The following is a 13150-nucleotide window of genomic DNA, read 5'->3' as shown; positions in this document are numbered from 1 at the left end:
TATATATATAAAACCAACTGACTGTCTCAATTTTCGAGATTTAAATTAATTAAAGAAGTAAATCATAAGATATAATCTTTGTCATCGCGTATTTATTTCTGTAAGTGTAAATTCTGATAAGTGAAAATATCGTACAGTATTACAGAATAAAATTACTCATTTTCATTCTTTCCCCACTGTACGAATACTGTATGCACGTGATCCATATTTTCATGAAATTAAGACTCGGAAATTGAAACCGAACGTAGGTGTATTCTTACGTTCATTTTCATGGAATCATCAGACTTAAATTGAAATCTAAGATAATTACATTTTACACTTTCTCTGTTTCTTTTTCAACTGGTGTCAAAATTCGCGGAAATGTCGAAACGTCTGAATGTTTGGATCGATTCTGTTTCCCGAAATCATTAATCTCCGCATTTCCGTTACATAAATTTTTCCACGGTCACACTCGACCCTTCGCTGGCTGGCCCGGCATCCCCCCGTTTATTTATTCACGTTAATCGTTTACACGGCCGGCGTATCGTATCTCCTCGTCGCGAAATGATTTTCGACGTCGGGGACTGCGTGGCACCAATTAATTCTAGCCGGAATTATGGATGTAAAGTACGCACCGAGCGAAACGCCGCTCGGTTCTCGAAATAACGCGGACGTGGCCGTAAAATCCGTGAACATGGTATCTCTTTCTCTCTCTCTCTCTCTCTTTCTCTTTCTCTTTCTCTGCGTTTCTCTCGGCTCTGCCCGCGACCGATAACTCGTAAAAACGCCGATCGTAATTCCATGGGAAAAACGCGCGACTTTTATTAATCCCGGCGAATTTATCCATTTGCTTACGCTTGTAATTCCCGCCAAGAACGACCGAGTATTTTTGTTCCCCCTTGTCAAAGCCATTCTCGATTCTCGAACTCGTTCCATCTTAGCCGCTGGGTGGCCGAGCGGATTTTTTTTAAAGACGTCGTGTCAACGTCGCGTCCACGTTGAATCATCTGTTGTTAACATCGTGTCTTCGCGATGTTCGTCGCGTTAACGGTAGGGGCAAATTGAGGTGACTTATCGATTGGAAGAGCTTCAAATTCTTATCGATAATTTTAACTGAAGCTGAGACATTTGTAATTTATAACAAAATTGTTCGCAAGTATTTATATAAATCTGTTGGTAGAGTGTGGATGGTTTGTGCAATTTTAAAACGAATATTATCGACAAAGAGATTTTAAATATCGTGAACGATTATACGTGCAATGCTGTAACATAAAAACTGCATTTTCATCGGACTTTTGTCGTAACGTAATGTCTTAACAATTGTTAATGCATTTAATATTACAAAGAACAATATAGCTGAAATATTCTATACATTTTTGCCTGTTGGGTGTATTTCCTGTGCATTTTCGAATCTTTAAATCAGATGAAAAAATTAATTTATAGGTTATTTTTGATTAAAAATCCTTTATTTATTGGAGATACATTAAAACCAAGATTAAAATCAGTTTAATTTTGTAGTAAAATTATTTAAAAGTACGTATGTATACAAATTCATTACTGATTTCAATTCAGTGAATTGCGAATATATGTTTGCAATTTCGTATTTTTACGTAATTTGTAATTTTTACGTAATTTTAAATTATAAAAATGGGACCTAGATAATATTTTAATGAGGATATACATTTCTGCATACTGGACGCATTCCGCGCGCATATAAATTAATAATTAAATAATTAAATTTAGGTCATTAAATTTATTTCAAGAATTACAAAATTAATCGATTTTAAATTAATGCAACACTAAACCATCTAAAGTAGTTAAAACTACAGCGTTTATTTAAACCGCCGCGGTTTAAATAAATCTAATTTAATTTGTAATGGAATTTGTAATTGCAATTTCACGAACAGGAGGAAAAAGGAAGAAAGAGAAGGATCCGCTGGTTGTCGCCACCACTGGCTACCATCGATCACGTACGGGATATTTTTAATATTTCCACGGCGATAAATATACATTACCTTGATTAAACCGTAACACGAGCCACTGGACACAGACTGTTTCACTTTTTCGGGCGAAAGTTGTGGTAGTCGGTGCTCGGGGAATCAAGTTGGCGCCAGTGTTTCGCGTCCGCGTCCTTCTTTTCGGGCTTAATATTTCAGCTGACCGATCGAGGATCCCCGAGGGCCTGTCGCTAACTTTCATAACTCATCGCCCGCGTAACAATCTCGTCCAAGGGGAGACAAGCGAGACGGGGGAGGGCTGCGTCGCGAGGCAGCGCGCTGAATCAAACTCTAATCCCATCTAAATCGGGACTGCGCGATAAATCCTGTATGATTTAATTACGAGTCGTCGCGGTGCTATTCCAAAGTATTTAACTTAATCACCGATGTTAATGCGCCGACATTAATCTCCGAAGTTGTTGCTCGCCCTCTCCTACCCACGGTCCGTTCGACCGTGGTGCGCGCTAGCTTTCTAACGAGTTTCTTCCGTGCCGAGTCGAAGACGCGAGAGCCCGCCGATACGAGAGTTTCGCCGCTAAATTGACCGGGAATTAAATTGACCGTTCGAGAACAGGGTAAGCGCTTCTTACGGTGATCACGACTTGATTAATTTCCGGGTTTTGGATTCGCTGGATCGTAGAAACATGCACCACAAATCGCTGGAGGGTGAAATTATCGATGAAAAATAAATGTTGAATGTTGATCGAGATGATTGAAGCCGAATCGGTGTTTCGAGTGCGAATAAAACTAGAAAAGATTGCAACTGTGATTAAAGTCGGTGATATTTCATTCTGCAATGAAATATTGCGAGTATAATAAATGGATTGCCGATTTTCACCCGTTTATAGAAAATTTTGGAATAACACAAAATGTGCGTATGAAATATCCAAATTATAGTGCTTTCTACAAAATTTTTGAAATACCTCGTGAACGCGTGAAACACTGCGTATTAAAGACAACTCTTATTTCTTATTTCTTATGATGTACTGTATCTCATAATAATTGTAAGTAGATTTTTTTATACATATCAATGCAAACGAAATGAAATAGAAATTGAAATTCTTACCAATTTGTAATTTAATTTTTTCATATTCTTACATTCGCGTCGTAAATACATAAATATAATGATCAGAATCGAGTATCACGTATTACAAAAATAGTGTAATCATGATCCATCAACATCACGAGAACCTCAACAACGTCGCACGAATTAATGAAAGAAGGATAAGAATCTTGGATCAGGTACAATTTGTTTCAATCAAACCAAAGCATACATAGACAGATACGTAATACAATCACCACTACTAGCTGGGAACAGGCAACGATTAAAAAATCATGAGGCTGTACGCGTGAAGAAGAAAATCGCGGTAACCGGCTCGTTCAGGACGTATCCCAACCCCGTGGCCCGATCGGCTGAATAACCAAGAGCAATCAACCACGAGGAGATCATAAATCAAGCAGCGATTCTGCAAGCGGCACTCGGGATAGTCTTAGACTGCATTATTCATGTTAGCGCGTAGAAACAAACTTCCAAGTTCCAAGTTTCGGGCTCGGAGGCCTTGATCCGACAGATCAAACAGCATCGCGTGCTGCAACCCTCCACCCTGCATTAGCCCTCGCGAATCTCGCTAATGTCTCCAAACGAAAGCGTTTTCGCTTCGAACTCTGACAAAGAGAGAGAGAGAGAGAGAGACAGAGAGAGAGAGAGAGAGAGGGATAATGCTTAGAGATCGATACTGTTTACAGCTGTTTAAAGGGGTGCCGTGGCCCCCTCAGGCAATTAGACGATCGCGCGAATGAAGAAAAGGATAAACGACGGGTCAAGGCGGCGCAATCTAATTCCGAGACTCCCCATGCAAATCGAGGCCCTTAACTAGCTGACGTTTCAACCCTTGACACTCGCCCTCGCGGCACCGTGGGGTCGTAACACACCATCCGGTCTCGGTTCCTTCGGTTCTCCTGGCTTAAAATAACCCTCGACCACTTTCCAACCTCCCTCTCTCTTTCTCTCTCTCTCTCTCTCTCTCTCTCTCTGTCTCTCGTGTCACTCGTTATTTCCCCGTTTTCTGGCTCCGGTATCCCCGGCCGCTACGCACGAGGTCGATTTCAACGACTGGCGCGAAATTACTCGCCGTGATAATGGAAGACATCGCAGTGACGGTGTGAATGTCGATGGCGGTAATTTTTAAAAGTTTTATCGTCGGTTTTTTCTCATTTGTTTCTAGGAAATTTAAAAGGGTAGACAGCTAGGTAATAACGATCCAGCTGATTTTGTTTCAAAGCGTAAAGGCATCTCTCACGTTATCTAACACTCTCTGTCACGTTAATACAACTATTAATAGCTCAAAAAAGAAATCTCTAATCTCTCAACAATTAATTTATCACAGAGAAACAACGCAAATAATCGCAAATTCTAAGATAAACTTAATAACGTTTTGAATCGTCGTTTCTCTATTTATTCCCATTCATTTTAATTTCTGAGCGACTCATATATAAAACATTCAGATCATTATCCGTAATTACGTTCGTAAAAGTGCAAATTGTGTATGTTCTTACACCAACTGCAGTAATTGGTCTAACAAAACGGGGGAAATGATTGCGTACGACAGATCGCTTGGCCGAATGAATTTTGACCTGAAAAACGTCGGATTCGGAAAATTTCATTCAGCAACGAAACGCGAATGGAAACCGTGTCGGTGTGTTAATCAGAGCCTGACGTGAGCAGCGGCGGCTTCCTCGGTGTTCGCAAACAGGCGATTCAATCGGATCGCTTTGCGGGGGCGGACGACGCTCGACAAATCCCACTCGGAAATGCGAAGTTGCCGCGAAGAACGGAAAATCTCGATCGCGTCCCGTTCGCGGTGAAACTTCATTACCATATCAAAGAGGCCTCGCAATATCGCGAATCTCTCGAGTCTCTCGAAAGTCTCTCTCCTTCCGATGTTGTTACTTTCCTCCCTGATCTCTTTTTCTCTTTCCCCGACCTAATTCTCTCCCGAGGAAGAAACTCGCTCAAAATTCGAGAGTCGCTTGTCGCTCGGAACGCGGAACAAATAGAAATCGCGGTTTTGGACTTGCACGAAGGTACACGTGTACACACGGCTCGTGAAACATGTATCGAGGAATTAAGTGCTCGTGTTCTTAACACGCGTGCATGCATGGCACGTGAACCGTGTATCAATGAATAAAAATTTCGTATTCACGGTTCTTGACCGCGCGCAGGATGTAGTATCTAGTAACTGAAAAATTGTGGATGATGATTTTGCATTGTCTAAGAAGCTCTGTGTCTGTAAGTCGGTAAAGTTAATTTATAAAGATTCTACAGAATGTCAAAGTTTTATATAAAGATATGTCATGTTACTTTTTATATCAAAGTTCGGCTTTTAAATCAAACAGGCAAGAAATTGACTTACAATATTTCTGATTCATGTGTGAAACAACGTCATTGAAGTGTTTTAATTTTTCCTATATTATACTCTTATAGTGACACGAACTTATATAAAAAAATTATTTTTTTAAACTAGTCTTTAAATTTGAACTAGTTTTTCAAAATAGTTCAATGATTAAAATCGGGCGACTGTTCATAGCTGCTCAACTTTGATTTTATACTAGATTTCAAAGTTACCAATATCTAACGCATATTACACAGATTGCGTACGATACATTTATGAGTAAACGATGCGCAGAATGCAAATAAGATGTAAAAATCATATTTCGTATTTTTTGAATCACGTTCTCAAGAATAAGAAATCTACAATTCACTTGTAACCAATGTTTCCGTCGAGTGTATTTCATTTTATACACGTATAAAATAAACACACGATATACATATATTAAGATCAAGAATAATTGAAACCCGAGTCTCGTTTGCCACATGTGCACAAACATTGCGCAAAACGTGGACCACTGTGAACAAACAGTCGCGACGTGGTCCACCGCCTGTCCATACAGCGGAGCGGTCGTCGTAAATTTCGAAAGAAGGGCGAAAAGGGTTGCCGCGACGGCGCATGGGAGAACGATTTCGGGTTAAGCGGGAGAGGGTGTGTCGTTGCCCGTTCACGGATGAATGTCGCCGGAGTTGTAATTGCAACGAGGCGTAATTAGTTTTGGAAATTTAATTATTTCCGGGCGGGGTACGCGGGGTACGCGCGCGATAAACACCGCCGGCGGGGAAGCCTTTCGACGAAGAATTATCTGGAGAGGAGGACTTTCCCACGTAGCAGCCGTTAATCCTGCTTCGAGCAACCTCAAGCCAATGGAAAATCGTCGAGTTTCGAAACCTCCACACTTCGACGCGTTTTCTCACTCCTCTTCTCTCTCTCTCTCTCTCTCTCTCTCTCTCTTTCTCTCTCTCTCCCTCGTCGTGTTGTCGCCTCTTGTCGGCTTTTCTGCTTGGCGTAATCCGTCGACAAGCGTCATTCGTTCGCTTTGTTAATCAACCTCGAACAGCCTAAGAGACACGTCTAATTTGCGGGTTGGCGAGCCGCGTCGACACGTGCGCGTGTAGCACGGTTTTATAGACAATCGATTTCCAGTCGTCGAGAGAAATTGCCGGCGAAAGTCGCCGGGGAATATGCGATGAGGCTATTACTCGTGTTTAAGAAAATTGCCTTTGAACGCCGTATTATCGCATGAATTCTTCAGACGATTTTAATCCACCCACACTGCGCGGCTGTGTAACATCAGGAACTTTAACGTAGTTTTAAGCGCCGAAGAGAATTTCGTCTTGAATCTTGAGCAACGCGTGCGTGGTAAATATCGCTGATGTCGCTCGTTGCATTATGTTGGAAAGTTTGCGTCATTCTTAGGAACAACGATGACATAAATCACGTAGAAACGTACTACTTTAAAACAGAGGGTAGTGTAGCATTGTACGACATGTTTATTTCTTAACATACGGCACAGTATGTAGGAAAGTATAGTCTAGTTACATTGACGTAAAAATGCACTAACTTTGCAATGAAATTTTCTGACAGTTTATTTTAACCTTCTGCATTTTAGAAGTTACATGTATACCTGTTCGCATTTTCGAATCTTTATTTTCGCGTGCTTTTTAACTATGTTTCATCGTTTCATCGTAATAAAAATATAAAGTCATTTATACCAGTTTCATGGATTTCTCTTACAAGCAGATTGCAGATTTTTATGCATTTTCAAAATTTTCACGAACGTAATTAACAAGAAATTGTTTCATTTACCTTTTATTACAATAAATATTTCGATAATACTACGTTACTTTAGATAATTTATACATTTTTGTCTATCGATGTTTCCAATTCTTCGTAAGCACATAAAAATTGGCAATTTAGTTATAAGAAGACGAAATTCAAGTTAAAAGGTGAAAGTTCTATGAGAATCTATTTAACTCTAGCTATGGGAGATTAATAGAAATGTATGCAATCTGTAATAATATTTCGTAATTACAAAACAATCTGTAAATATTTAAATAAGAAATTGATATACCTATGAATTAAACGCGACTAATTAAAACTGAAAAACTATTTTCCCGCAAAGAGAAACGTGTTCGCCCGCGCATTAAACGCCGAGATTTTCCACAAACCTACAAAGTTCGCGATCACGTAAGAGAAACCAATTGTTCGAGGTCATCCTTGACGGTGTTCGCTCTCGAAACATCGGTTTCCCACATTTCCGTTTTGAATAAAACGATCGCGTTAACGCGCGTTAATTGCTCCTACCGCACACGCGAGAGAAGAAAGAAAAAAAGATTACAAGCATTTTATTCGCGATTGACAGTGCATAACGAAGTGAATGCAAATGGCGAAGTGGTTACAAAACTCTCTCGCACGTCACCGGCATTCCTTGAACACACGTTTCCCGGCATTGTCGGTGTGACGCGCGTGTACACAATACAACCGCGATATACACAAACATGATCCAACACGGGCAAATGCACCGTTAGCTCTGCGTACGGGACCATTTTCTTCTGCGTACTAGGTTTCTCTCTGCGAAATGATGAGGCATGTTCGAACGGTTCTTTCGTATATCTTGTCAACTTAACTTTGGAAATAATCAGAATGATCTGAATGACCAATTCATTGCAAGTAGACACTCGTATTCTTTGTTTCCTGGTTTTTGTATGCACTTTCACTTCTCTGATAGTAGACACGTCTCATCGTTAGTAGTTTCAATATACACATTATATGTCTAATTTGAGAATTTTTCATTTTGTTATTTCTTTTTTTTTTTATGATTATTTTCATGTCACGTCAAACATTTTCTCAAGCCTTGTCTGACGATCAGTAATTTGAATTTTGTGGCCAATCCAAGTCACATTTCTATTTCAATAAATATGACTATCGAATATCTCTGATTAAAAATTGAAACGTATAAAATAACATTTTAAAATTAACCTAAAAGTATTCTTGCATTAAGAAAACAAAATCATGCCTGAGAAACAAAAGAAAAAAAACAAATATGCACGTTCAATACCTTGCAACATCGAAAACAATTGGATAAATTATAAATAATATGCCTTCAAAGTTGTATTCATACGTTGCTCTGCCTTGGGCTCGTTGCACTTGCAATTGAATCGTGAAGCATAATATAATCAATCGGGACGCGAAAGATCTCGCAAACGGCAGAAAGTAGGATATAATTGTACAAAAGGAACACGTTTGCAATACTTTTTTTTTTTTTTTTTTACATATTCATAGCGCGCAGAAGCTGATTGCTTTGCGCGGCACTCGACGGCCACGTTACAACCTCCGTTTATTGGAAAACACCGGTGAACCAATATTGATCCTGCGAATAGAGGAAAACAGCCGGTGCAACGTACGCAACAATGCCGTGATACGATTAAATATGTACCTACGACAATTCAATTCCATTAATTTAGACGTGGAAACAGGCCCCCGTATTTATCGAGCCCCTCTCACCCTCTCATCTGGCCTATTACGTCACAACAGGCAACGCCGGCCTTTTTGTCCGTGTCGCCATTATGTAAACGCGTCGATTGAGTTTTTAGATATTCATGCACGGCTCGCGGCTACGTTTTGCAAACGGATCAAAACTTCCAGGGCTGTTTCAACCCTCGAACGCAACTTGACTTTCTGCTGGAACGAATTGCTAATTGCACGTGTCCATTTCAAGTCCATTTTTTTCGATGGCTGCTCCTCTAGAGTAGGTCTCGGACAGTCTCGGATCGAATTCAGATTCAAATCAAATAAATATTTATTCAGTCGAGTAACGTTTGTAATTTATTAATGGAATATCTAATTGGTGTTTATTGAATTAATATTTGCGTAATCGGATAAATATAATTAATATTTGTTTATGTACGTTTATTTCTCAATTCATGTACTTTCAGTAGAATGGATTTTAATTTATTAATTTAATTTATTTTAATGGATTAGAATTTATTGACACGAATAGAAGGAATATGTATTGTAGATTTAGGTGCTTGGTATCAGTTTTCGTTGTTGATATTAAACTGATATTAAATCGGAAATCACAATATTTATTTAATACCTCATGAAAATACTTCAACAAATGTTTCGATATCCGCTTAATGCTTTACAAAAATACATCGATACTTGTAAATCGTAGGTATGAAACTCTAAAATTATACATATTCATTTAATACCTGATTGAAATTCAATAAGGAGCAAAACTGAATACTGAACACATATGGAATTTTAACGTAAATATTTTACTGAATATTTTCATGTAGAATACAAAAAAGAAGTAAAACGTGTAGTGTTTTGTAGGATGCTTTAGTTTTTCGAAAAAGATTTTACGATCGTGTTACCATCACTGTTCTGACAGATAGAAATTGGAGACAGTTCTACTACGATTAATTTTAATGAAAAATTGTCAATACTTTAAACTTTTACAACTTCGTAGTACTGCTAATTTCACCTTAATTAATAAGCAATATGATTTCTCAATTGTGTACTGATATTTAAGGATTAAAGAGTCTCATTGATTATTACTTAAGAATAAGAATTAAAAGAAGAATATTTAAAGATAAAATTGACACGCTGGGTTTCAATCACATCCATGTCACAACTGTTTACTTATCATTGGCCTTAACATCTTATATTATATATCGTAAAGTAGAGAAAATACGTAGATCATAAAATCGGTATCCTTGGCCATGGATTATCCTGCCACGTGTATTACGTTGAATGTTATTACCTTAGACATATTTTTAGAAATACAAAAACGAAAATGTAAATACTGCTGCGTAGCCTCGAAGCAGACAAATAGAACAAGTCGAATATTCACGCTCGTCAGTCGTACAGAAGCTATCGAAAGCGTAACATTCGTGTGAAATATAGTCAGTTCAAGTAAGTGGATGGATAGAATTTAAATATTAACATTTGTTAGTATTGACAAAAGTGCGTGTTAACCTCTTGCGCTGGTAACTGGTTCACGGATCATAACGAGTGACCAAACCGTATACAGTAATTCGTCTTCTTTTTGAATTCATCGGTATATCAGTGGATAGAAATTAAGAAGTAATAACTAAGAAGTAATAAATTTATTATTTGTTTTGCCTGAGTTATATTTAAATATACTTAAAACTGAGAAAATATTGCAATTTTGGGCCAAATATTCTCGACGTACATACGTGACGCACGTATTTCCAGCGCACACGTTGAAACATACGACGATGCATTCCTCGACTTTCAGGCTTCGTGAAACCCGCATTAGAGTCAATTTGCCTGTCGATTCACTGATACCAAGCTGCATACGCATTACACGTGCATCGTGTGACCTAGAAATCGAAACTGCGTGTATCATCGCATGTTTTAACGTGCGTAGAAACGGCCCCTGACGGCTCGTCGTTAAAAGGGAAGGTGCTCGATCGAAAAGATCTCTCCCCACGTGGGCGCGTGTCCCCGCGATTGCGTTTTCAGAAATTAATGGTCGGCCGCGTTGTCTGGATCTCTGGTGCTCGTTGTGTCCGCGGCGAATTCTAAGAACGAATGCGGACGACAGGCTGAAAAATTTATCGAGTCGGACCCGGTGTGCGCGAAACCGTTCCCAGTCAACCGGCCGTCTTTTCAAACGGATCTTTACAAAAGCTCTGTCTGTCTCTCTCTCTCTCTCTCTCTCTCTCTCTCTCTCTCTCTCTCTCTCTCCCCCTTCCCCCTGAGCTTTGTCTGGAGCCCCCTTCCGACACGCCACTGCCTGGAAACCTCTCTCCGCCCCTTTGCCGTTCATGAATCTTTGAGAGTTCATCGCGAACCTGGGAATCGGTGATGTCTCCTTTTGTTTCGACGATTTCGGCGTCCCGTCAGCTGGGAACACGCGTCGCAGGGCCCAGATCAATGGGGTTCTTTTGTACGCGCGAGGCGGATCTCCGCGGGGTCTTGAGGATTTCGAATATAGCGTCTTTTGTTGTGAAAGGAGAATTCATCTCTGGGAATTCGTAGGGAATGCATCATAATAATTTGTAATTTGTTGTAAATATATCGGTCTTGTGAAAGCATACAAGGTGATTAGACTGCCGGGTATTTCTGCAGCATTTTTATAAAAGTGGAAAAATAAAATTTAAACGAAGATTCCTTAGATAATATAATACTTGTATTAATAACAAGAGAATACTCTAGATAATATATTACTATTGTTGTACATTGAAGTTTGAATTATTGTATTTATATTATACTAAATATTGTATAAAAATTCATAGTTATTAAATTCTGATCGTGTGATCCATACAATTGTCGATCTGTTGTTTCAATAAAAGAGTCAAGATTTAAAATTCCATCGATATAACATGAAATTTTTAATCAGGGACGAAAAGGTATAAGTATTGAAATAAGTACTCTACTTTAAATAATATAAGTAATATATTAAATTTGTTGAATATCAAATCTATGAAAATAATAATACCAATATATTTAATACACTAAATATTAAATTCGAAAGAAATTAATTCAAATGCATAAAAATGTCCAGCACGCGTATAAAATAAATGACGAAATTACACCCGTAAAAAAATGTGCAATAGAAAAAAAAGAAAAATTACAAAATTTCCCACAATCTACCGCTAACAGCAAAGAAACATACGTTCGCAATCGAACAACGATAATCGAATTTCTCGCAACAACAAAACACGGTGGGATATCGATCAATTTCCTTCTTACATCTTCTACCCGTTGAAATCCTTTCTATCCATTGTCCGTGGGAAATATAATTCTCCCAGGTGGAAGAAAATCATCAGCTTTAAGCTCCTTACCCGTTGGCAACGAAGTTTCTAACGAAGCCCATTTTTCTCGTTCTGTTTCAGCAATCATGGCGCACTTCTTTTTCCTGGCTGCGTTCTTCTGGCTGAACACGATGTGCTTCAACATCTGGTGGACGTTCAGGTGAGTTTCGCTTCTTTTTATCACCGTCACCTACGAACAGAGTAAAGGAAGGAGACGAGAATAGACCTGCGGCGGAAGATATCGCCGCGTGTGTACTCTTCCGTACCGCTGCCCTCGAATCGAACGATTGTACCGCGTTAAAGATTTATTCGATCGTACGTTCCTTCCTTTCTCTCTCTCTCTCTCTGTCTTTCTCTGTCTAATTCTCGCCGCTCGAAATCTTTCATTTTAATTTTACGCGTACGTAATTCTTTCTTTTTACGAGACAGTTTTAGAAACCGTAAGAAATTCGTTTCGCGAATATTCTAAACTTACGTGATTTTATTAAATGCGTGTCCGATGATCGCGATGTGTTAACTGTTTATGGAAGAGTTAATGGAGATGGTCTATGTCTCTGATAAATTATAATTCGAGCGGAGGAATATTTTATATATAACGTATGTACAATTATGGAAACGATTCTTTTACATTTCGATCTAAATATTTGTCGGCAGTTCAGCATATTCTGTTTGTAGTTTTAGTATCCGTTAAAATTATAAAATACGCGTGCATTACGCTTGAATCGTTCGACATTTATTTCTAATTTCAACCTCTCCAACAAAAAAAAAAAAAGAAAATGAAATGCAACTTGCATGAATCATCCCATGTACGTCCGCGTCTTTACACGCGTGGCGCAAACTGTTTCGAGCATAGTTCCTGAGAGAACGAAGTACACGTCACGTTGCAATTTAGTGACCGTTCGGCGAGACGAGTCCGGCGAGAGCAGGGTGGCGAGGCAAAAATTATGAAAATTCGCGAGGCGTGATTGCCAGGAAATTTTCAGCGACGAAACGAGGT

The 13150-nt window shown here is 39.0% G+C and overlaps 1 protein-coding gene across 1 annotated transcript in view; it reads left to right on the top strand.

Annotated features, from left to right (window-relative positions):
• Nucleotides 1-12930, top strand: part of LOC122535254 (probable G-protein coupled receptor Mth-like 1) — a 91049-nt gene extending 78119 nt beyond the window's left edge. The window contains exon 4 of the mRNA XM_043666640.1: nucleotides 12235-12930. Within this exon, the coding sequence (XP_043522575.1) occupies nucleotides 12235-12317 (83 nt within the window). The 3' untranslated portion in view covers nucleotides 12318-12930. The remainder of the gene's footprint in view (nucleotides 1-12234) is intronic.
• Nucleotides 12931-13150: the final 220 nt, after the last annotated feature.

The sequence above is a fragment of the Frieseomelitta varia genome, unplaced genomic scaffold, assembly GCF_011392965.1.
Source record: "Frieseomelitta varia isolate USP_RPSP 00005682 unplaced genomic scaffold, Fvar_1.2 scaffold_689, whole genome shotgun sequence".
Taxonomy (NCBI): domain Eukaryota; kingdom Metazoa; phylum Arthropoda; class Insecta; order Hymenoptera; family Apidae; genus Frieseomelitta; species Frieseomelitta varia.
Note: the sequence above shows the minus strand (reverse complement) of the source record. Positions and strands in the feature narration are given on the sequence as shown.